Below are 22,393 nucleotides of genomic sequence, written 5' to 3' on the forward strand. Positions count from 1 at the left end.
CTGCACGCCCGAACCACGAAACCTTCAGCACGAAAAGAAAGTAAAGGAGCGAACAATGCAGCTAGAAAACCCAACAACAAAAACCCGTAACCGAGTAGCAGGAAACTAGAGGGCTGGGGACACTGTCAAGGTATAAGAAGCAGGCCGTAGCGGCGATCGGCGGCGCTTCTTTGCATGTTTGTTGACATCCATCGTTGCTCTCCCCGTCGGATGCTACTATCCCGGCGGTTGCGTTCGAAAATGCTCTGGGTTCAGGCTTGTTTAGCGGGTCAGGTTGACCCAGGGACCTTTCTTGAGAGATAGGCCTCCTTCAGTGTTGAGACACTCATTGCAGACGAACCGACCGCTCGGTTTCATGTTAGCCGGTCTTAGCTCTCCCGGAAACAAAAAGGCTTGCCCTAATCATGGTTAGCAATCCGTCCAGAAGAGCTCATTTTGTTTTTCTGAAAAGAGTATTGAGGGAGCAAGAGGAAGCTTGCCAACGGTGGTGTTGACGAGGCGTGACGATACCGTGTCTTCATACCAGTATCTCGGGCTCCCAATTAGCACGACCGGTCTCGAGTTAGGCCTCGCGCGGTCCTCTGCTCGCATAACGGTCTGGTGTTTGTGGTATGATTTGACTTCGGACGGATCGAACCCGAGGCTGCAGACGGCATGAGAAAGCCTCGGCCAGCGAGAAGCTGCGGCTGGCGTCGGTGTTGTTCATCAGCTACATCGCTCGTTGCCCAGAGTAACCGGACTGCCGGGTTTGAAAAGACCGCGCGCTGTCCTGCTGGAAATGGAAGTCAAGGTTGCGACTTTGGCCAAGATGAGGATGAAGAGAAACTCCCTCCCAAGTTCATATTTCGCTGACAACCTTGATCTGTACCTTCCGTGTCATCCAGCACGCTTTCCATACCTATCAAAGATCCTCTTCCACTTCCCCCTCTTCCTCCACAAACCCTCAATGCGGATGTTCTCACGGTGATTTCCCTAGGACTCTGTCAAACTTCCATCAGCCAATCCCGTTATCACAAAGACCCCTGGATATGGTGTTGATGCTTGAACTGCTGTTATTCAAGCCCATGTGCATGTCCTGGAGGCCTTCAGCAATATCGCCGGGTTATTTAAAATTAGCAGTACTCATCCTATATCTTTGATCAAACATGAGAGAGACTTTTGCCTGTTTATCGCCCTGTAACAACTTCCGTCAGTTGGGTCATCAGCTTTGTTTCATTCTGGAATAAACATACCATATTCGCCTAGCCCCATTTTCTTTTCGAGATTGCTCGTCTTCGTTTCACAAACATCTTTCATCACTTTTCACTACAAAAGCCAAAGTCCCAAGGTTGAGAAAAAAATGCCCATTCACCTGGCCAGCCTAGTCTAATCCCGTTTTTCTAAGTGCTGCGAACGAGATGTGAAGATGGGATGCACCTATTCAAGTCACTTCGCTACCGAGACCACCGGATGTGAAACTGAAACAGGTGACTGTTTTTCCTTGTGCTCAAGAGACAAGTCGGACCATATTGCAGTTGATACATTGGGCATTGTAGTCTGTCAGCCGCCTCCAAGTGATCCTCGCTTTTCGCTCTCCGACCTCGACGGGTATTCTGACAAGTGAACCATGGAATTGTATCAGTAGACGCTTTGCCTCCCTTATTAGTATGCAATCACCGCAGAGGGAACTGCGATGCTCCAAGTCTAGGTCAGCTGATCAAAGGAAGTAATCCGGAGTCCCTGCGTGCCGTCATTAGCATGGTTCAAGATTAAGGTCAAAAGGGTTCCTTACGGCGAGAGACCATAGGCTCACCGGCCCGAGGGCAGGGATCAAATTGCAAGCTGTGAAGTGTTAGTGTTGCTCTCCACTCAAACTTGCTCTGCAAGAGCACATACAATGTGTATTTCAAGTGTTCGTCAATCTCCATTATCGCAGCTTGGTTACCGCATCTGTAGCAGTAATTGGGCGCTGTGGCATATTAGTAACCTGTCATTCCCCAACCAAACCGAGAGCAGCCCAAACAAAACCTACCAGAGAAGATTGTGACAACATTTCGGTCTTGTGACCAGTTGTAACCTTCCATCACAAGCTGATGCGCGCGGGCAATCAGCGTCAAGCCGTTGTTGTGGTTGAAAGCCTCTGAGATATCCTGGCCGAACGTATACCCGGCGCCACGGGGGGAAATACCCCAGCCGCAGCGGTCATCAGGGTCCGACCAAAGGAGATCGCACATGGGGCCCTCATGAGGCACTTCTTGAATCCGATCGAGAGCTTTGATGTTATCGAGGGTATCGATACTAGGCGAAAGACCGCCGTGCAGACAGAAGATCTGGTTGTCGATGAGAGCGGTGAGGGGGAGATAATCGAAGAGATCGGTAAAGTACTTCCAGACATTAGCATTACCGTACTTGCGAAGGCACTCGTCGTAGAAGCCGTAGACCTGGGTGATCTGGCGCGACTCGTGGTTGCCTCGGAGGATGGTAATTCGTTTGGGGTATCTAATCTTGAGCGCGACGAGGAGGGTGACCGTCTCGACCGAGTAGTAACCTCTGTCGACATAGTCTCCTGTAGACAACCAGATGTGTTAGAATCCTGACTGGCATGGTCGCCTGCCGAGGCATTGTGAAGCGAGGGTCGAGGGTGCCATACCCATGAAGAGATAATTGGTATCGGGGTTGGGACCGCCAATCTTGAACAACTCCATAAGATCGTGAAACTGGCCGTGGATGTCACCGCACACCGTGACGGGGCATTTCTATCCATCCAAACAAAACATAAGCCTTGAACGCTACAGATGTGATGGCGGGAAACTTTAGGGGTGGATCGGATATACATACGACAGGTTGTACGTTGGATTCTCCCTGGAGAACCTCACGTGCCTAAAACCGTCAGACCGTCAGCGACTATTTCATCGTCATTGTGCTGTGTGGCCGTCAAGGTGTATCGACATGTGCACGCGACCACAGGCTCCTTTGGCAGATGGTGGTAGGTTGCAAGGTCGGTAGCCAAGGCGGGGAGGGGCCATGGTCGGCGCGCGCGGCGATAGAAAGGGGGAGGGGGCAGCAGAGGTAGAGAAAACAATCCAACGGACCTTCTCGCACAATCTGTGCACATCCGACTCGGTCAGCTGCTTGCAGGCCATCAGGCTCTCGATCCAACCATCCAGAGTAGGGATGGTGGTTTCCTGAACCTGGACGGGTGGCAGGTCGGTGGGAGCGCGCCCGACATCCTCCATGGTCGTATCCATTATGACGATTGCTCTGTAACTCTAGAAGACGGTGTCGATGGTGGTGGGTGTGCTCGACAACAGAATGGTGATGATGCTAATTGCAGTGCGCGAATGTTAGGGGTGCTGGGAATGCTGGGGGCAGTGTGGTTCGCGAGAGAGAACTGGAAGTAGCAACGCAATGACGTTAGGTTGCGAGTCCACAGGCGCGGCGCGGCTTGCTCTCCTCTCTGCTGGGCTCAAAATTGGGCAGGTAGTGGTGGGTAGGTGGGAGAGAGCTGGTGGCAAGTCGCAGTTGAGGCTTCTCCAACAAAGAATCAAATGGCACGCAGCTCGGGGGTCGGCCAAAAACACGTCGCTTACACCGTTAATAACATCACAAAGTGGGGGAGAACGGTACAGAGGGTATATCAGCGGGCAATCGTGAAGTTGTTCCGCGCAAAGGAGAGAGGTGCTGTGCTGTGGAAATTGCGGAGAGGGCGCTTGTCAGCTCTGGGCTGCCACCAGCTGCAAGGCCTAACGCGGGTTGGAGGTGGGATGTTGGGTAAGCATTCCTGGACTTGCCCCGCCTCCTTATTCCCAGCAAGGCGGTGAGTCGTCTAGCCAATCACGGTGCATTATTCATTGCTTGACAGGCAGCTCTCTCAGCCTTGTATATATTGCCCCGGTTGTATGTTTGTGTATCTTTCTTGTTCCAAACCCATTATATCTCACAATAAGTCTACATTATTTTTTATTACCACTACAACCACACCAGAAACCCCCCAACACACCTCAGGAGATAAACAAATCCCCCATACACCTATTAGGCTCAAGACAAGCCCAAGCCAACCGGCCCGTTAGAGCCACTCTCGGCCCCGGTCTTGACATTCTGTCCAACTAGATTGCGAAAGTCCAGGCCAACCTCAGACAGCATGTCGGAATGTTCCTTTGCCCGATCCATGCATTGAACCCACACCTCGTCACCTTCTTCGGCACTGCTGAGCTGCCGAGCAAGGATTCCGTTGAAGGCATCCACTTCCTCCTTGGCCCACTTGACACATGCGCTCATCATGGGAGGCGGGAAACACGCCTGGAAACAGCTGACGGTGTTTCGTATGATGGTGAAATAAACAAATGAGATCTCCCAGATGTACAGATGCAAATCGCCCTTGAAGATGCATTGTCTGTGTCATGGTTAGCTGCGTAATCCAAACATTTCTCTCCATTAAAATCGACTTACCTAGATCGCTTTTGAATAATCTCACTGCGGGCCTCCAGATACGCCTCTCTGGCACGGTCTTCAAAACCGAGGCGCGTTAACCAAGAAACATTCTGCTTGGTCTTCCGCTGGTGGTGATGCGTGGAAGTGAGCTCACGGGCAATCAAGGCCGCCAGCTTGGCACACCTCTCCTCAACTTTGAAGGTAATAAAGTCATGGGCAATGGCGTTCTTACGTACACCCAACGCTAAGCTCTTCAACTTTTCGATGCGGGCGACTGCCAGTTCAATCTGCTGGAGAGCGATATTGATATCCAGCTCATCCATCTCGCTCTCGACCCAGCGAAGGTTCTGCTGCTTCCCATCCACCTCAATGAGCATATCCTTGATATCGGACAGCGTCTCGAGCAGCTCAGTCTTTTGCAAGAGACCAGGATCGCGCGACGCAAAATAGTTGATGGTCTCCTTGGCCTTGTTGGTGGCTTCTCTTTCAGACTGGAGGTTCCTGCGCAATTCCTCCACAGTCTTGCGAATGTTGAGAATCAGCGTGGCCTTTTCAGGATCTTCCGGTTTCTCTGTCCGGTAAATAAAAGACTCGTTTCCTCCACCGCCGCGAACCATGATGGCATCGGCCAACTTGTTCCTACCAGCTGACGAATCGCCTGTCCCAGCCATATCCACCACCTCCACGTCCAACAAATGCGAGCACCGGTCAGCCACCAGCTTCGTCATTGGACCCCTCCCATCAGCCCCCCCAGGTCCATCCGTCTTCCGCTTCTTGCGAGACGCGATTAGGAGGTGGTCGTTCAGGAGGAATATTTGCATAGACCGTCTAGACTTGTAGGTCGCATTATCGAGCTCTACCCACGGACCTGCATTTTGAACAACATGACGACCAGGGACGTTCGGTAGAAATTTCTGAGAGCCTTCTACGTTCTTGTAGAGCGCTTGCATCTGCGCGCTCCAGAGTGCCGTTCGATCAGCGACAGAGCTGCGCTTGTCCCGCTTGCTGAGCCCTGAAGGTATCTCATTGTTAAAGCTAACGGGTTCGGTACTATTGGAAGCCGAGCGAAGTGCTGTGGTGTTGGTCTTTAACTCCGACATCAGGTTCTTGAGAGTGCGCATCTCGCCCTTGAGCTTCTCGGCCTCCTTGCTGATTTTGATGAACTGTGTGCGGTTCTGGTAGACATTTTGCTGCAAGTCAATTGAGGCGCGGCTCTTCAGCTGGCGCAAAGCAATTTCATACTCGCGAATCTCGTCCTCGGTGGCCTCACTAAGGATCTCGGCGACATAGTTCTCGGCAACAAGGTTCGGATCTCGAAGAGCCCTGACATCGACTTCGGGTGTAGCTCCAACCTTTCGGCCACTCTCACCTCCTCTAGACGGCGGGGGCCGGCGGTCTTGAGCCTGGGCTTGAACATATTGGTCGAGGTTGCTGAGAGCTGGCATCGGGTTGGCGGTTGGATCGAAATCGGTGGGGAGTTGGTTGAAGCGGGTCGAGTATCTCCGTTTTACAAGATCAGACGTCTTATTTTCCAAGCAGGCTGTCAGTCAGGGAGCACAGAAATGTAGTACCAAAGCGGCTGCGAACTCACCTTTCCACTGCTCTGCGGCGGGGGTCGGGGCCGAGCAGGCGGGGCCTCTTCCGCGATGGACCGGGACCCGGACCTCTGAGAGCTCGCATCATTTTGCTGCAAGATTGGCCCGGAGATCTTGATGGGGGCTGCCTTGTTCTTCCTCTTTCCGCCGCTTCGCAGCGATATCTTGAGCCTATCCCGATCTTCAGACATGGTGGGCGATTGGCACAATAACAAGGGATAAAAGTACAAGCCAAAGCCAGAAGCCAGAGGGATAAATCGGAGGCAAAGTTAATAGAGAAACGACGGTGTTCTGCTCAACAGAAACACGAGCTTGTGACAAGACAACAAGCGTCAGCCTCCTTGGCTACAGGCGCGCAGGCTGTGGTTGATGGCTTCAAATTCACAAGGCCGACTCCCTCCAACCACCAGCGACGTTCCCCTGCGTTTCAACCAGTGGAGCTAGATGATGCAGCCGCTTGGACCGTGCGCTTTACATACCTACGCTAGCGTCATCGCCCCGCCTGGACTCTCTGGCCCGGGTCCCGTGGACAGAGCTTGGCAGTGAACCTGGATCTCGGCCGGCAACGGGATGAAAAATTACCAGCGGCACACTGCGAACCTTCAGCAGACTGCAGCTCAGCTCCCACCTCCCATCTCCCACCACCCATCCAGCCATCCATTTCAAGCTACCACCCGACCCGATCTCTCCCCGCCTTGATCTCGGTTTAGTTGCGCCCCTCGGCCAGAACCTCGCCAGCTCACTATTTATCAACCCGCCTCTACCCCTCACCACAAATAATAAGCCTCTGTTACAATGGAATCTTCAGCAACAAGACCTGCCGTCATTGCTGTGGCCGCGGTTGCTACTGGTCTCTTGGGTGTGTTCCAGCCCGTTCCAACTTCCCACCTCCCATCCCTCCCTGCACCAGGCCGCAAAAAAAGCTAACTGCCCTCCTCACAGCCTACGCCGTCTACTTCGACTACCGTCGCCGCAGCAGCGCCGAGTTCAGGAGGGAATTGCGCCGCAACGACCGCCGCCAGGCTCGCAGCGCAAAGGAGCAGGCCCTCATCGATGCCGAGGCCCAGAAGCAAGCCATCTACCTCGCCGTAGACGAAGCCAAGGCCGAGGGCTTCCCCGACAACTCGGAGGAGAAGGAGGCCTACTTCCTCGAGCAGGTTCAGATCGGTGAGACCCTCGCCGCCGACCCCTCCAAGGCTCTCGAGGCCGCCCTCGGCTTCTACAAAGCTCTCAAGGTCTACCCCACCCCTGGTGACCTGATCAACATCTACGACAAGACTGTCTCCAAGGTAAGAATGCTCGCTTTCCAGTCCAACTCTTGACTGTCTTACTGACCCTCGCAATAGCCAATCCTCGACATCCTCGCCGAAATGATTGCCTACGACGGTGTGCTCAAGATTGGCACCAACTACACCGGTCCCCCCGGCGTCGACATGGCCGCCCTGATGCGCGAGATGGAGGAGATGGGCGTCAACCCAGCGGACATGGATTAAACGACTTTTCTCCGACAACAAGACCAACACGATCTGGAAACGACGATAATGAGCCCAAAAATGGACAAGATGACGACGGCTGGACTAGGATATGGGAGAGCACCTGTCGCGTCGGGAAGGGAAAGCAAAAAGTCAGCCAGGAGAGAAACGGGAGGACCTCGGCATATCGCGATCGAGACAACGGAACTGTCATTTTACAGGCGCGCAAGCAAGAAACACAGTCAACATAACACTCTACTCGACGAAAACGGCAATCTCTCTCTGCTCTGATTTTGTTCTTTTCCCATCCAGGCACAGGGGCGGGAGACGGATTCGATTTATCCCTTCTTTTTTTTTTTGGTTTAAAAAGAGAGGGGAGTGTATAAAAGACGCTTGTACATATAGACAAAATATCGTGGGATGATGATGATGGGTAAGGTAGTGCGGGGCCGGGAGGCAGGGGGGAAGGGAAGAGGGGCAAACTTGGTTTCATCAATGGGGGGGGGGTATGGGAAACTGGGGGTTGGGGCGGCAAACCAAAAGAAAAAGGGAAAGGGGTTTGCTGGGGCGGGAGGGCTTCTGCTTATGATCGGTTCTGTAATGAGATAAACACCACCACACAACACCCAGTGATTAAAGTAAAAAAATAAAAAAGTTAGAAAATTGTTGGGGGGAGGGTTGTGTGTGTTACTGTGACACGGGATGGGAGCATGTGATGCTGTCCCGCGGTTCGTATGTTGGAGATGAGGGGAAGCTGCTTGGGTTTTGTGCTGGATTATGCCCCTGAGATGAAGAGAGCGGGAGAATGTGAAGCCTCTGGACAAAAGAAGTATGGTGCACCTGATTTAGAAGAGACAAGTCTTCTAACACTGTTCACTTGGTTTTCCGCTCGTGTGGGTTTAAAGCAACAAGCTCGAGGCGGGTTCTATCGCACACAGCATGAAGAGACTGTTCAACCAAAACTAATGTTTGCAAACAATCACCAACTTTGCCATATTCACAACACTGCTTTCAACAGAGGGAGACATAGGTATGGTAAAAAAGAATCCGAAGAACGCAAATCATCTCCTTTCACCCTTTGCGATCTTCGCTACGTAGGTAAGTAGGTAGGTAGTCCCTTCACTCACCCAACACATCACCAACATAGAAACCTCAAGTACCAAGTGTATTGTATCACGTATGTATCATGAAAATGTCCCACTTTTCCATTTTAGTAGTCCATTTTCTACATAATCCCCAAAACGCCTTTTGAATCCCACACTCCATGTCTTTCCTATAAGCGCCTATGAAACTTCCACCGGCCTCCCCTTCCTATCAACCCTCTGATCCCTCGGATCAAACCCTCCCCTCCCCCACGTGGCCCACTCCGGCGTCTCAGGCCCCATATACTCCTCCGGCGTAAACTCCCCATCCGGCCCCCTCTCCTCCAGCAGCTTAAAAAACCTCTCGTAATCAATCCTAGTATGCCACTTCCCCTCCTTGTGAAACCTGTCACTCGCCAGCAAGATGCAGCAACTGTGCGCATGCTCCGCCGCAATCCCATAATTCAGCCCCCTCTTCTTCAGCGCCTTTTCTAGCGCCACCACAAAGTCACACACCTCGTTGTAAAAGGGCACATTCTGCATCGTCAGACCTGCCGAGGACGAGGTGGATGTTCCGCAGTAGGTGACACCCTTGATTTCGACAAAGCAAGGGAGTCCCTTCTGGACTAGGTCAGCGTAGCCTTCCACTTCGTCTTCGAGGTTAAAGTCCTTGACGAGGGTGAGGCGGAATACCGTCCGTTGTTGGAAGCGGCGTTCGCGGAGGATGTCGAGGCAGCGGTTGAATCGCTCCCAGAAGTCGCGGTGGAGGGGTCTATCAATGCGGCGGAGGGATTCCTTGTTTGAGGCGTCGATGCTGACATACAACTGGGTGACGTGTTGGAGGGCGGCGAGTTGATCGGGGTGCTGGGCGTTGCACACAAGGAAGGAGGAGATGCGCTCCTTGTGGAGCATACCGAGGAACTCGTTGATGTGAGGGTAGAAGATGGGCTCGCCGACTAGTGACAAGGCGCAATGGCGGATGCGCATGGCCTCAGCGAAGCGCTCTGCTCGTACTCCAGGGACGCCGCGCATCATTTTGATCTTCTTGTAGTGATTCTCCTTCACACCGTTGAAGATGAGATCTGGGGGATCCACGACCCAGCGCCAGTTGGTGCCGACGGGATTTGTGCCGTGGCGCCAGCAGAAGACGCACTTGTTGGAGCAGGAGAGCGATGGTGTGGTTTCCATGCACTGGTGAGAGTTGATGCCGTAGAAGGAATACTTGTAGCAGGAGCCACGGCCGCGCAGGGCAGACTTTGTCCAGCGGCAGATCTTGACACCCGAGTGAGAGCCAACGATGGCGTAGCCTTGCTTTGTTAAGGAGTTATATGTGGGTGAACCCTTCGGTACCATTTCCTTGATGACGGCCGGGACAGCAGCCTTCCTTTTTGGCTTGCCTTCGATTGTAAAATCGACCGCGATCGGCCCAGACGACTTCTTCCCAGTATTGCCGCTCGCCGCCATAATCTGCCCAAGATCCTCCAGATCTCCCAAATCCCCCGAGCTCTTGGACTTTCCATTTTGCTCAGCGCCCTCATCATACACCTCTCCATCATCATCAAGTTCCTCATCATCACTCTCAATCGGATCACCAGAACCAGGAACACCCTCCCCTAGCCCACCATTCTGCTCAATCTGACCCAACACATCTACCAACCCACTCTTCCACTCCGCCAATCTCTCCTTCCCGTCTCTCTTCCAATCACCCATCCCCAGCGGATACGCTCTCTTCCTCCCACTCAACTTCGCCATCCACTTATCCACCTCCTTCGCCTGGAAACAATACCCCTCCTCCTCCGTCGGCCACCCCTCCCTATCCCCAAACCCAAACACCGAATACCCCAATATCGGCGCCAAGGGCGAAGTATCAATCCGGAAGTCGTGGTGTGTTTCCTGAAGGTGCTCCAAGAAGGTATCGTTGATACTATCAATATTAAAACTCGGCAGCAGGATCAAATAAAAGTAATCCACCTTCTCCTCCCCCTCCGTCTTTGGCGGACTGATGAAATACTCATCATAGTCCACCTCCGAAAGATCCAACACCTGCAGCGGCAAGAATGTCGTTTGCTCTCCTTTTGCCTTTGTCAAAGCCTCCTCAAACGCCCCCGCGAACTGCTTCACGATCTTCTCGGTGCTCCCCGTCAAACAAGAGAAAAAGACCAAAACTTGAATCTTCCTCGCTTCTACCCCTTCCTTCTTCACCCGTTTACTCGCATCACCCTTTATCCTCCTCGGCCCGGCGCTCTTCTTCTTTACCCCCTCTTTCTTCTCATCATCACCCGACGAACCCTCCGAGCCGGAAACTTTCTTCACCACCACCTTGTCAAGTTTCTCTGTTGTCGTCGTCGTCGTCTTCTTCTCGTCCTTATTCAACGCCCTCGGCAAAGCCACCAATTTCTGTTGTTCTGATTGCGCGTCGTTCAACCGGAGGTAAAATCTCAAAAAAGTAAGGATAAACGCCGTCGAAAGCAAAATAGGGATGCGGTGTTCGTGCCAGAGATCTACAGCATCTACAATATGAGGGGAACACAAAATATTAGCCCACCATACAAAGCGAATGGGACATAGGGATGGGGGAACAAAACTCACAGTCCATCACCCTGCCCATGATGGCGGGGCTGAACCCTTCCCAGTCATTGGGGAAGACCATTGCCGGCGGCGTTGATTGATTTGCTGCTGCCCCAGCGCGATGTTGTACCACGTTCCTTTCTCGAGATGTATATGCAGGTCGGGTGTGAAAAGCTCCTACTCTGCTGCTACGACACAAAAGGGCGGTTGTCGCAAGGGGAAAAAAAAGATTTGAATTGGGGTTGTCTGGATTGATTCGCACCCGCCTCCCTGCACGCCAAAAACTGGTGCCCCGCACTAAACGTCGGATTAAGCTTCCTTTCCCTTATCGTTGGACCCCTGTAAGTGGGAAGCCCCGCTAGTAACCGCTGGGCGCTGGTTGACGGTGTGGTGATCCAATGGGAGTTGGAGTGTTGAGCATTTCAAGACAACATCAGGTTGAGACAATCCAGAGTTCTGTATACATATAAAATCTACATGTTTTGTATCTCTTCGCCAGAATGGGTATCACATCGACCAACACCCCCTTCACCTCTCCTCCTCCACAACTAAATCCTGTAACACATCCTCATCCTCCTCCTCATCATCCTCACTCTTCCTTCTCCTCCCCTCAACCCCATCATCCTGCGTCGCCAGTGAAATCCCACCCACACTTACACCATCACTCATCACTGCTTCCTTGACCCCCTCATCCTTGCTCCCAATAATGACATTCCCCGCCACAAGCATCGCAGCCCCCATCCACCACAATGGCGGGAGCGCCTCAGAGAAAATGGCAAAGCCGAGGATGGCGGTGATGAAGAAGTTGCAGGAGGTGTTCATGATTGAGACTTGAGTCGTAGAGTTACCCTTTGAGAGGGCTTTTGTAAAGAGGGTCCACATCTAGGCAAGAGTTAGTGCGACTTGAAAGTGAGGGTGTTGTAAGTGGGAGGGGGGTGAGGGGTGGGGGTTGGTGAAGAGGCACAATTGGTACTATTCGCAGCCTCGTAGGGCTGGACCACTCAGCTGAGGTGGTGGATGCATGCAAGGTGCAAGGGGAAGAGAAAGGGGGGGGTATGCAAGTATCATGCCATGTGGAACATAAGTGAAAACGGTACTTACGATGCCGTTGAAGACGAGATTGAGGGAGAAGAAGGACTGTTGAAGATGTCAAATACATAGCTACATGGCTTGATTCATAAAATGGAGTGAACTTACACCTCTCACACCAACCTCAACAAGCCCCTCAGCCTTCTCCAGGCCAACAAGGCGCGCAATCCACACCGACAGTGTAGTCGTCAACTCAGTCGTAGTCCTGCAGAGATTAACATCGGTCATCAGTTTGAGCCCCAGACACACAATCGACATGACAAAGAATCACTCACAACTTGGCAAAAACACCATTAAAAGCAGCACAAGCCCCGCTAGCAAGCGCATAAACAATCCACTCGTTCCTCTTCGTCCAGCTCGCCGTTGATGATGGCACACCACCCCCATCAACGGCTGTACCCTCCGGAAAGAGCGGACGCTCCTCATCTGATAGCCGGCTCATACCACGCTTGTCCTTCTCATCCTCTGCAGCCGTTGGCTGATTTGGCGGGGCTCTCTTTCTGAGAGATGTCACTTTCGTATCCGATGAAGAAGTCACAGCCGAGGAGTTGGTTGTTGTATCATCCAACCCAGAAGCAAGCCTGTGCTGCGCCTGTTGTCTTGTCGTTGGCATTGCTTGAGTCGTCGTGGTGTGGGGACAGACACGGGCCGCGCTGAACAAGGAAGGCCGACTGGCTGGCTTTAAAGAGCAATTGATCCCGGTGCGTTATCGAATGGGGGTAGCGGATGGCCCGGAACAAAAAGGCCTGCGGTTTGGGGACGCACAGAAGTCCTCGGTTCCTGTTTTGTGCCGTTTCCAAGGATGTGGGATGGAGGTCTTGGCTGAGGTTCGTTGTTCACGAAAACGGTGTCCCACTGTTGGTTTTGGAAGTGGTTGTCTAAGTTCGAGTCATGCAAATCTGAGACTTGGAAGCGGTGATAGGTGAGATGGTAATTGCTTGATAAGTTCTCAATTGCACTTGTGAGATGCTGTCCTCACAAAGAAAGTTTAAGATGAGTGTGTTTCTTGACACGATGTTGGATTGATGTCAACTCTGGCCCCTGTAGTGGTGCACGTGCCACTGGAGAACAGGGGGGCCATTTCAGTGTGATGATACCTTCATTTGCAAACTGTTTTACTTAGATACCTGGTAATCTCTTTGCCCGCTTCTGAGCAAGTTCAGAAACTTCATGTCGTATATATTCAACATATATGGCCATCCCCTATCAATCAAGGTGGTGGGCAAGGCACGACTGCCTTTTGGCTCAGTTCATCATCAAAGATTCCCAGGCCATCTGGCCGAGACACATGAGAACAAACGATATGTGATATGAGGGCCTCTTCAGTCCCATGTCTGTTCATCCCAATGGTTATTTGCTCAAGTCTCGACGACTGGTGAGCTGCTGTATAAATAAGATCTCTGCTGGTGTATAATCTCAAAGCAAACCGCATATGAGAACCTCTAGGTTGACCATAAACGCCTATAAACCGCCCATACTATGCCCATATGCCTCGAAAACAAATGCCCAACTCCAGCTTGCCATTGCAAAAAAAGAAAGTCCATGATGTGACAAAAGCTCAGGTCGCTTGGCGAACGGCGCTTACTTGTCATCGTTGCGCTTCGCGCTGCAGCTTACAATCTTCACCTTGTCGGCGACGACAGATCCTTGGTTTCCGTCCATCTTGAAGGTGACATTGCGGATCAAGAAGGTCCAGACTTCATCACAGAAGCGATATGTGTCGAGGGAGCCCTGTAACGTGAGAGGAGTGTAACCTCGTTGTTAGCCTTGCATGTTCTTAACTACTCGCCGTGAGAGAGCAGGCAAAGAAGGGTTGTGTGTATGCAAGGGTTATAGATGGGTGTTCGTGTACAGCGTGCCTCAGGTTAGGAATGTGGAAAGAAGATGGTATTCACCTTGAAAGTCAAGCGCTGCTTGACCTTTTCTTGCAGCGTCTCGGCAACAACACGATCGAACTGAGTCAGCACCTTCATGGCGAGCTGAGGAGCGATACTTTCATCGCCAATCAGTTCGTCGAGGGCATCCGTCAGCGTCAAGCCGAGACTGTATCCCGACAGGGAATGTCAGCAACTCGACTTCCTGATTTTACGATATGGAGATGAAGAATGGATCTGTGTTGGAAAGAAGTGGACAGCAGTGAAACGGCTTGTTTTGCTCTGCTATGCTGCCTTAGGGTGCGCCACCGCATCCGCGGATGGGGCTCGCGCAGCCATCAAGAGGGCGGATTCGTGCAAGTAAATATGTACCTTCCATGACGATACAAATCGTAAAAGCCGGTGTTCGCCGCCATCGTGTCTGTATCTTATGTCTAGTGCGTTTTTCTTGATACCGCAGGGTCTGATGGCGTGGTTGTTTGATGAAAAGTTCAAAAGTTTGGGTGGTTTAAATACTTCTGGGGAAGATGAGGGCTGAGAAAGCTGGAAGCAGGCGAAGCCGTCTGAGTCACGTGCCAATGGATCCACTTGTCTCCAACGCAGCAGCTGCGGGCTTGGCAGTTGGCGGCGCTGTGGACTGGCTCATTGGACATCTGTGTTTTGGGGAACCTGGAAGCAACGCAACGCATCAAAGCCGATGAACGAACTGTCGAAGCTCTGGAAAGGGACCTGACGACCGCCTCCTTTTCGATCGACAAGCATCGACCACGAACCCGAACAACGGTGCAATCAATACATCACTCAGGATGAGCTTAACGTACGGGGTTGCGGGGATAACAACCCTCCTGACAGTGGTGGGAGCTTGTGAGTTGCCTACACCAGCGCAGCAGCATGCATGGCGAGATGGCCATCATGAAGAGCTTCCTTTGCTAACCACATTGACTGCGCAGACATGCTTTTTACTGGAAACGGTGAAGCATTCAATGTACGATTACATCCGTCCATCCGTTCGATCTGTTCCTATCAGCGCAAGCCATCATTACGCGGTCTCGACAGTATGCTTACGACGAATCGCTTGTTCTAGGTCGGCGCCTTTCTCGAATCCGTTTCTCCATACGCGTGGGCAGACACAGGCATTGCCCTCTGTATCGGCCTTTCAGTAGTAGGAGCAGCATGGTATGGACCAACCCCTATCGTTCTGGGTAGAGCAACAGCATAGTAACATGGTGATGCAAATTACAGGGGTATCTTTATCACCGGTTCCTCCATCCTGGGTGGTGGTGTCAAGGCCCCCCGAATCCGAACCAAGAACTTGATCTCGATTATCTTCTGTGAGGTCGTCGCCATTTACGGCGTCATTATGGCCATCGTCTTCTCCGCCAAGCTCGCCCCGGTCGAGGGCGCGGATGTATACTCTGGCAGTACCTACTTTACGGGTTATGCGCTCTTCTGGGCTGGTCTGACTGTCGGCATGTGCAACCTTGTTTGCGGTGTTGCTGTTGGTATCAACGGTAGCGGTGCTGCTCTTGCCGATGCTGCCGATCCTACTCTGTATGTGCGCCCGCGATCAACAACATGATCAAGGTACAGCTACTGACATCATATGCCACAGCTTCGTCAAGATCCTCGTCATCGAGATTTTCAGCTCCGTTCTTGGACTCTTCGGGCTCATCATTGGACTTCTCGTTGCCGGTAAGGCTGAGGATTTCGGAATGCACTCCTGATCAACTTTTCAGTCTTGTCTTGTCTTGTGGTTTTAACTACCTCTAACGTACCATTATCACACACGCATCATTCAAGGATGACGAAACGGTGTACATTACACATATCTTACACAACACAACACACCACCACATATATGACGCCCGCCCCCCCCTCCTCCCCACCCCCAAAAAGAAACACACATCCATGAGAATTTGAGACTGCTATAGCGAGCGTGTCTTGTCATCGTCGCCGTCGTCTGTGTTGTAGTAAGCAAGCTTCATTTTTTCTTCATCACACCTGGCGTTTTTTTTTGGAAGAAATTAGGGCGGTAAATGGGCTATTAAGGGGGTATGGGTTGGTTGGTTGGTTGGTCTTTATTGGCATTGATGATGATGGACAGGCATATGTATTAAACTTGGGGGATGGGGTTGGGGGATAGGTGGTGGGGAGTGTGTAGAAGTAGAGATGCTCTTTTTTTGCCAACGTTATTGTACAAGGGAAAACAGAGTCAAAGAGACTGGCTATGTTGATTGATCCCTCCAAAACAGTGATGCTGCTCCTGCCACACAACCAGCATCAGGTTGCTCCTTCCGCATTATGTGACTACCACCAAATGTCGCTCCTCCCCTTCTGGGGTTTATATACTGCCTTTCTTCGCTCTTTCCGTCACTGAACGAGACTCCTTCGACTCTGCTCTTGGCAAATGGCTCAGCAGTGTTGGGAGTCGCGACACCGACCTTGGTAAGGACCAAAGAGTACCAAGGGGCGTCCGTTCGAGTCCAAGTAAAACCACTGGTTGTCTCTATCCAACTAGCAGAGCTAGTTGGATAGCTTTTTGATATTTTCACTTCTCCTTTCTTCACCAGGCGATCATTTTCTTTTCCAGATGCACTTGAATGCCACTTACTTTTTGCTCGCTGGTGCAGAGAAATATATAACAGCCATAATTCAAATCTTGTGGTTACGCTACATGGCTTCAAAACTTCCTTGTTCGTTTACATCGTAAGTTAAGAGACAAAATATCAAGCCAGCTCACTCCTCAACTCGCCCATCATCAGCGCCTCGATTGTTTCTCCCTTTTTGATCGGACCATCACCCGCCGGCATGGTAAGCAGTGCGTTCGCCCCTTCCAAACTTCCTACTTTGGAACTTCTCTGCCCGCCTGTGCTAGTGGCGATGAGTTTCCCCTCCTTCGAGACGGTCACCATGGCGCGGTGGTATTCTGGCCGCGATTTATCAACGGGAAAGTCGTGACCTAGCACCACTGGCACTTTTGGGAGTCCTACTGGACTAATGCCCGCTAACTGATGCAAAGCAGGGAGAACAAACAGATAAAACGTCACCAGCGCCGAGGCGGGGTTGCCAGGGAGGCTGAAAATCATCTTTTGGGATTTCGTCCCGTCATTGTTCTTGACTGGGACGGTAGCGAAGGTGGTGGGCTTGCCGGGCTTCATGTTGACTCTGCCGAAATGGATTGTCCCGCCAAGGGAGCGTTCGATGGTTGGTTTGAGGAGGTCAAGTTCACCCATTGAGACGCCGCCTGTGGTGAGAACTATGTCGGAGGATCGAAGGGCCTGGCGGAGGGTGGTCTCGAGGTTGGATTGTTTGTCTGAGACGATCCCGAGGTCGAGAGGGGTGAAGCCTGCTTGGGATATGACTGAGATGAGGGTTGGACGGTTGCAGTCGCGGACCTCGCCGAGGGATAGTTCGCGGGGAAGAGAAGGGTCAACAATTTCGTCGCCGGTGGAGAGGAGGGAGATTGTGGGTGGAGAGTAGATTTTGACAGATTGGGTTCCGATGCTGGAGAGGAGGCCGATAGAAGCTGGGGAGAGGCGGTTCTTGCTTGGGAGGAGGAGGGTGTTGAAGGGGATGTCGGAGCCGATTTCACGGATGTTGGCGCCGGGTTTGACGATGCCGTCAGAGAGGATTTCTACGGAGGATTCTTCTTCGATTTCCTGGCCGGTGGTTGGGTGGGTTGTTTTGGTCGTGGAGATAAGGACTGTGTCTTCTACCATGACGACGGAGTTGGCGCCTGGGGGTAAGGGCGCGCCGGTGGTGATACGGGCAATCTGGCCTTCTTTCAAGGGGACGAGGTTGGAGGAGGGCGCGGCATGGGAGGTAGAAACTACGGGGTAGACTCCGCGGAGGTGCCCAGAGTAGGGGACGACAACGGCATAGCCGTCTACAATACTGGCGCGGAAGGCTGGGACGGGAGCGGAAGCGTAGATGTCTTGAGCAAGGACTTTGCCGACGAGGTCAGGGGTGACTTTGGCGGTGGTGGTTGTGGGGCATGGGGTGTGTTTGGCTATGAGGGAGAGAGCATCGTCGACCGAGAGCATCGGGTATGGGGAGGAGCGGTGTCTTCGGCTGGGGCCGAGCGATGGGTCGTTAGATTTGGGGTTTTCAGAGGAAAGTCTGACTAAATTTCCGTGATTGTGTCCATGGCCGTGGCCGTGCGAATGTGTGTGTCTATGACAGCTATGGCCATGGTCATGCTGGTGTGAATGAGAGTGACCGTGAGTGTGAGCTTGAGCCTGGGCATGGCCCTGGGAGCCCACTCCTGCTTCCTTCTCAAGTTTCTTCACTCCGCCAGAGTGAAGAGCTCTAGAATTGGCTCCAGCTGCTTGGATACAAGCATGTGGTAGTGTCTTGATCACAGCTTGGAGGTTCTCTTTGGCGCCCTTGGGGGACCCAGGAAGTGTTATTATGACTGTCTTGTTCCTCACGCCCGCAACGGGGCGGGACATCATGGCAAAAGGAGTGATAGCCAGAGAAGCTGCTAGCATTCCGTGAACGAGACCAGGGGCTTGCTTGTGAAGTAATGGCGACACAGCTTCAGGGGTGCGGTCAGCAATGGCAAAGCCGGTGCCACCCGTTGTCACGACCAAGTTGATTATGTGTTTGCCTTCCTCCACAGGTTCCGTCCAAGTGGTGATTTGACGCTGGATTTCTGCCGAGTCATCGCTCACGATATGAGTCTCAGCAACCGTCCATTGGTTGCCACCATCCTGCTCGAACACACTGCGTAGTGTAGCTTCTGCGGCATCGGTGGAGGGGTCTTTTGCAGCTGTCGTTGAGACAATCAGAATGGCTGCTCGCAAAGCCGGGGGTTGGGACGACATGGCCTCGGCTCTTAATAGAGGTTAAATTCACAAATGAGGAATGCCTTTTGTAGTTGAAACGAGCATAAAAGAGAAGAGATGTAAGATTATCTATCCACAAGATGCTCAAAGTGGGGGATAGATGCACTTCCGCGGGGTCAAGATCATGAGTGTAAAGGTGGGGCAGCTCCAGGTTGGTGTCATCGTCCACCGCTTATCACTATCAATCTTCCCAGACTCCTTCCCACAGCTCTACCATTCAAGACCACCATGCTGCTTACCACCGGTTTATCTTCAAAGGTTACCGGCGGCTGGTTCATCCTTGCCCATCGGTGGTTTGTCTTCAGCATTTCAGGCTGCGCCTCAAGCGCTGTGCATCTAGTGCAGTGCTTGGACGAGTCTCACCAATGATGGCCTTGTCGCCCATACTGTGGTCTCGTCAATGGCCCGCTGTTGGCTGAGATGATATTCATCTGTCCCTTTGCATTAAACTCTAACTCCTTGCCTTCGAATTCGACGTTTCGGCTTTTCTTCGTCACCAGGCCTCGGCATGGATAACGACAACAGCAATTCCCGTCCCGACTTTGTCGATGATTCCGCGCGCAACTTCGATCGCGACTCTGATCACGACCCTGAGCACGGCTCTGAACACAACCCTGATACCCCATCTGATTGCCCATGGGTTGGCTTTTGTGTCCCTCGCCGGTGTCGCCTTTGCACCTACCCAATTGAGCCTAACGAATGGATGGTAGCTACCCGTAAGTTGTCTAACTCTTACCCCAAACACAACCATTGCTAATCATTGGCCAACCAAGACTTCATGGTGAAGTTTACTCTGCGTTCGTAAATAATGAGCATAGTATTGAAGATGTACCAAGGTTGAAGGAGGAGTTCAGGCCATGCCCTCCAGCCTGTGCTCATGATCAGTCTTATTTGAACGGATCTGTCCCTGTATATCACGCAGAATATTTCGACTATGTAGGCAATCCTCGACACGACCTCCTCACCATCACTTCCTTCTCGTTCGAACCATTGCCATTATACGATATCAAATGAAAAAAGAGGATGGTGCAGCTTCTGGCTACCAAAATGGGTGATATGTGGTGTCACCTTCCTCATGAGCTGTGCCTTATGATATCCGAGCTTGTGGTTGGGAAGTACACGGTGCTACGCTACAATCACTGTATACTGCCCGTGAAGACCTACACCACAACCTGGATCTCTCGCAAACCATCTGGGCACGGTATACTGACATTGGGATTTATAAATACGTCTGTGAACTCTCTAACATACGTCGAGCGCAATGCTTTCGGAGATTGTACGACCCAGAAATGACCCCCGAAGTCAACATCTTCTATGTGCTGGAAGATCACCTGGGCATGCGGGACCTGCTCTTTTCTAGTACCGAGAGCAAGCAAATGAATCTTTCATCCGACCATCTTGAACCAGGATTCTGGTGGCGGGTTCTCTCGTCCCCCCAGGTACTCCAGGCAGAATACGATGTAAGTGCCTCTTATTCACCCGAAGGTACACTTGGCCGACCATTTTCCATTTATAAATGGCGTGGAACTCCGAAATATAGTGAATGCGCCAACATATTCATCGAATCTCCACAACATGACATTCTCCGCGCCATTGCCGCGGGAGAACGTAGCTGCCCTCAAGCTGTATTGCCGCCCCCTATCTCCTCTGCAACCTAAGATGCCTTTGGAAAGTCTTCAAATGGTTTCATTTCGAATCAATGGACCGGGCCTCACTGGATATTCATTCTGCTGGCCTGAAGGTCTCTATTATCTTCACACCCACTACGTAGGTGAAGATGACCTGGCTATATATAATGACTTCGACATCTTAACACAGGATCCAATCGGGATACATTTGCCAGTCGCACCGGATGAATATATAAACAGCATCTGGTTTCGGCGTGCTGCATACACCTCAGAGATTGCCTTGTGGGTAAGGAACCCCCAGCAGCTGAGAGCCACGTCACGGTACTAATTGTGGATTTGCAGATTGTAACCAACAAAGGCAACGATGTGATTACCAGGCCAACAGCCGCAACCCCTATTGAGCCTGGTTCATAGCTCTTCGACAAGTTTCCAAACGCAACAATTGAATGGAGCCGGCTGATAGGCCCACTCGACAACGGGGAGCCCGTTCAGACATACTTTAACCTTTCTAATCGGGGGGGGTGTCAAGGTGTTTGCAACGCTTCAGCCGAACACCGCTATTAAGCCCGGTCCAGAACCGCCATCATGGCTCCGTTCAGCCTGCTCTTATGAGCCAGGTTCCTCGTTCGCGTACGTGGCGCATATGTCTAATGTAACCCAAATCATTGCCTGCAAAAAGAAGGCGACATATTCTCCCAGAAGACTTGGAACCGCGGAGACGTATTTTGACTGGTGGGGGTCACATTCGCCAATAATCGGCCTCATTCTTGTGTACGCCGACGGAACGAGAATTCTTCTGGGGCAATGGCGTATGGACTCTGAGACTTTGGCATTTGATATTCAACATTTGACGGCCTTATACATGGCTTTCAGACATGTTGGCATCGACAGGAACTACCCTTTTCTCTCAGAAATCTGTCTTTCCGCCCCAAGTACACCCAGCAATTTCCCAGCGGCGTGGCGCTGGCTCAAGATAGATCCTTGTCAGCCAGACTCTCTACGGTGGTGGACTGTCAAGGGGCTACACAGTGGTTCTCATATGGTATATGAGACCAAACTACCTGCGACGATCAAGGGCCCCAAAGCTGACAAAGACCTATGACCTATTGAAGTTACTGGAGGTCTACACCATTTCAAACAAAAAATAAACCTTTCAAATATCCTTGTATGCCTCTCAACTATCTTTGAAAACCTATTAACTATCATTCAAGGCCTATTCAACTGTTTTTAAGGCATATTGATTAACTTCTCAAGTCTACTAACTATCTTCTAAGGCCTATTCATTTTTCTTCCAAATCTATTATTATGTTTTGAGGCATGGTTTATCGTGCAGATTCCCCACAAATTCGAAACACATATGCTTTTGGATACCTGAATGAAACCCCCTTAGCCACTATACTTTTAGGATCACAGATGTCCAATATGCAGGTAAGTGGATATCCAAGACACTCTGGGCCGCCTCAGTTACCATGGCCTCGTTGTTTCCATCATCCGTTGGCCTTGCCTTCCCCATCCCCACGGGATAGATATACTGTACTGGTCCTCACGGCCTTTATTCAAAGCTGCAGTGTCCATCTTTTTGTTAACCACATACCCTTGCCAGTGTCATCTTACCCCTGTAACACACTCGGCATGGATGTGTGAGGCGTTATTTCCGAATGACTTGATGATACATATTCATCTGTCGAGCAAGCCATAACTAAGGTAGGTAGGGGACAGCTATGATCTCTGTGGATATCCATCATAGCCTCGACGACACCCAAGTGTTCAGAGAAGACCTTGACAACTGTCCCCGTTCTCCGATACATGGTATCTCTAAAAATAAGAT

At 51.7% G+C, this 22,393-nt stretch overlaps 9 protein-coding genes across 9 annotated transcripts; 3 read left to right on the forward strand and 6 right to left on the reverse strand.

Annotated features, from left to right (window-relative positions):
- Nucleotides 1-1,754: 1,754 nt before the first annotated feature.
- On the reverse strand, nucleotides 1,755-3,741 carry PPH1 (Serine/threonine-protein phosphatase PP2A catalytic subunit; the record flags this gene model as incomplete). Its single annotated transcript, XM_062948706.1, has 6 exons — nucleotides 3,072-3,741; nucleotides 2,818-2,859; nucleotides 2,630-2,735; nucleotides 2,012-2,545; nucleotides 1,876-1,948; nucleotides 1,755-1,821 (listed from the first exon to the last, which is right to left on the reverse strand). The coding sequence occupies exons 1-6, from the start codon at nucleotides 3,225-3,227 to the stop codon at nucleotides 1,755-1,757; spliced, it is 978 nt and encodes a 325-aa protein (XP_062797551.1). The 5' UTR covers nucleotides 3,228-3,741.
- An 89-nt stretch (nucleotides 3,742-3,830) lies between these two features.
- Nucleotides 3,831-6,425, reverse strand: EXO84 (exocyst complex component exo84). The gene is made up of 3 exons (XM_062948705.1): nucleotides 6,002-6,425; nucleotides 4,429-5,933; nucleotides 3,831-4,372 (listed from the first exon to the last, which is right to left on the reverse strand). Exons 1-3 carry the CDS (start codon nucleotides 6,194-6,196, stop codon nucleotides 4,018-4,020), a joined length of 2,055 nt encoding a protein of 684 aa, XP_062797552.1. The 5' UTR covers nucleotides 6,197-6,425; the 3' UTR covers nucleotides 3,831-4,017.
- On the forward strand, nucleotides 5,873-7,934 carry TOM20 (mitochondrial import receptor subunit tom20). The gene is made up of 3 exons (XM_062948704.1): nucleotides 5,873-6,864; nucleotides 6,948-7,294; nucleotides 7,352-7,934. The coding sequence occupies exons 1-3, from the start codon at nucleotides 6,801-6,803 to the stop codon at nucleotides 7,496-7,498; spliced, it is 558 nt and encodes a 185-aa protein (XP_062797553.1). The 5' UTR covers nucleotides 5,873-6,800; the 3' UTR covers nucleotides 7,499-7,934.
- An 826-nt stretch (nucleotides 7,935-8,760) lies between these two features.
- Nucleotides 8,761-11,396, reverse strand: YPO7 (Fe-S oxidoreductase; the record flags this gene model as incomplete). The annotated part of the gene is made up of 2 exons (XM_062948703.1): nucleotides 11,149-11,396; nucleotides 8,761-11,060 (listed from the first exon to the last, which is right to left on the reverse strand). Exons 1-2 carry the CDS (start codon nucleotides 11,207-11,209, stop codon nucleotides 8,761-8,763), a joined length of 2,361 nt encoding a protein of 786 aa, XP_062797554.1. The 5' UTR covers nucleotides 11,210-11,396.
- A 169-nt stretch (nucleotides 11,397-11,565) lies between these two features.
- QC764_601890 (uncharacterized protein) lies at nucleotides 11,566-13,244 on the reverse strand. The gene is made up of 4 exons (XM_062948702.1): nucleotides 12,492-13,244; nucleotides 12,325-12,421; nucleotides 12,229-12,264; nucleotides 11,566-12,009 (listed from the first exon to the last, which is right to left on the reverse strand). The coding sequence occupies exons 1-4, from the start codon at nucleotides 12,827-12,829 to the stop codon at nucleotides 11,656-11,658; spliced, it is 825 nt and encodes a 274-aa protein (XP_062797555.1). The 5' UTR covers nucleotides 12,830-13,244; the 3' UTR covers nucleotides 11,566-11,655.
- Nucleotides 13,245-13,571: 327 nt separating this feature from the next.
- On the reverse strand, nucleotides 13,572-14,752 carry toa2 (Transcription initiation factor IIA subunit 2). Its single transcript, XM_062948701.1, has 3 exons — nucleotides 14,463-14,752; nucleotides 14,112-14,259; nucleotides 13,572-13,947 (listed from the first exon to the last, which is right to left on the reverse strand). The coding sequence occupies exons 1-3, from the start codon at nucleotides 14,504-14,506 to the stop codon at nucleotides 13,798-13,800; spliced, it is 342 nt and encodes a 113-aa protein (XP_062797556.1). The 5' UTR covers nucleotides 14,507-14,752; the 3' UTR covers nucleotides 13,572-13,797.
- Nucleotides 14,325-16,264, forward strand: vma16 (V-type proton ATPase subunit c''). The gene is made up of 5 exons (XM_062948700.1): nucleotides 14,325-14,954; nucleotides 15,041-15,075; nucleotides 15,175-15,266; nucleotides 15,333-15,641; nucleotides 15,703-16,264. The coding sequence occupies exons 1-5, from the start codon at nucleotides 14,897-14,899 to the stop codon at nucleotides 15,812-15,814; spliced, it is 606 nt and encodes a 201-aa protein (XP_062797557.1). The 5' UTR covers nucleotides 14,325-14,896; the 3' UTR covers nucleotides 15,815-16,264.
- A 552-nt stretch (nucleotides 16,265-16,816) lies between these two features.
- On the reverse strand, nucleotides 16,817-19,040 carry QC764_601860 (uncharacterized protein; the record flags this gene model as incomplete). The annotated part of the gene is made up of 1 exon (XM_062948699.1): nucleotides 16,817-19,040. Exon 1 carries the CDS (start codon nucleotides 18,914-18,916, stop codon nucleotides 16,817-16,819), a length of 2,100 nt encoding a protein of 699 aa, XP_062797558.1. The 5' UTR covers nucleotides 18,917-19,040.
- A 79-nt stretch (nucleotides 19,041-19,119) lies between these two features.
- QC764_601850 (uncharacterized protein) lies at nucleotides 19,120-19,951 on the forward strand (the record flags this gene model as incomplete). The annotated part of the gene is made up of 2 exons (XM_062948698.1): nucleotides 19,120-19,653; nucleotides 19,725-19,951. The coding sequence occupies exons 1-2, from the start codon at nucleotides 19,446-19,448 to the stop codon at nucleotides 19,949-19,951; spliced, it is 435 nt and encodes a 144-aa protein (XP_062797559.1). The 5' UTR covers nucleotides 19,120-19,445.
- Between the last annotated feature and the right edge of the window lie 2,442 nt (nucleotides 19,952-22,393).

This window comes from Podospora pseudoanserina, chromosome 6 (genome assembly GCF_035222485.1).
Source record: "Podospora pseudoanserina strain CBS 124.78 chromosome 6, whole genome shotgun sequence".
Classification (NCBI taxonomy): Eukaryota; Fungi; Ascomycota; class Sordariomycetes; order Sordariales; family Podosporaceae; genus Podospora; species Podospora pseudoanserina.

Excerpts from the sequence above, each read along its gene's own strand:
- TOM20 (XM_062948704.1), top strand. The coding sequence starts at position 6,801 with ATGGAATCTTCAGCAACAAGACCTGCCGTCATTGCTGTGGCCGCGGTT. Across the intron at positions 6,865-6,947 it reads GGTTGCTACTGGTCTCTTGG|CCTACGCCGTCTACTTCGAC; the intron begins GTGTGTTCCAGC and ends CCCTCCTCACAG. Across the intron at positions 7,295-7,351 it reads ACGACAAGACTGTCTCCAAG|CCAATCCTCGACATCCTCGC; the intron begins GTAAGAATGCTC and ends CCCTCGCAATAG.
- toa2 (XM_062948701.1), bottom strand. The coding sequence starts at position 14,506 with ATGGCGGCGAACACCGGCTTTTACGATTTGTATCGTCATGGAAG. Across the intron at positions 14,260-14,462 it reads GATTTGTATCGTCATGGAAG|TCTCGGCTTGACGCTGACGG; the intron begins GTACATATTTAC and ends GTCGGGATACAG. Across the intron at positions 13,948-14,111 it reads AGCAGCGCTTGACTTTCAAG|GGCTCCCTCGACACATATCG; the intron begins GTGAATACCATC and ends CTCACGTTACAG.
- vma16 (XM_062948700.1), top strand. The coding sequence starts at position 14,897 with ATGAGCTTAACGTACGGGGTTGCGGGGATAACAACCCTCCTGACAGTG. Across the intron at positions 15,076-15,174 it reads GAAACGGTGAAGCATTCAAT|GTCGGCGCCTTTCTCGAATC; the intron begins GTACGATTACAT and ends CGCTTGTTCTAG. Across the intron at positions 15,642-15,702 it reads GATGCTGCCGATCCTACTCT|CTTCGTCAAGATCCTCGTCA; the intron begins GTATGTGCGCCC and ends CATATGCCACAG.
- QC764_601890 (XM_062948702.1), bottom strand. The coding sequence starts at position 12,829 with ATGCCAACGACAAGACAACAGGCGCAGCACAGGCTTGCTTCTGGGTTG. Across the intron at positions 12,265-12,324 it reads TTGAGGTTGGTGTGAGAGGT|TCCTTCTTCTCCCTCAATCT; the intron begins GTAAGTTCACTC and ends CATCTTCAACAG. Across the intron at positions 12,010-12,228 it reads ATCTCGTCTTCAACGGCATC|ATGTGGACCCTCTTTACAAA; the intron begins GTAAGTACCGTT and ends ACTCTTGCCTAG.
- EXO84 (XM_062948705.1), bottom strand. The coding sequence starts at position 6,196 with ATGTCTGAAGATCGGGATAGGCTCAAGATATCGCTGCGAAGCGGCGGA. Across the intron at positions 5,934-6,001 it reads CGCCGCAGAGCAGTGGAAAG|ACGTCTGATCTTGTAAAACG; the intron begins GTGAGTTCGCAG and ends TTGGAAAATAAG. Across the intron at positions 4,373-4,428 it reads ATTATTCAAAAGCGATCTAG|ACAATGCATCTTCAAGGGCG; the intron begins GTAAGTCGATTT and ends ACCATGACACAG.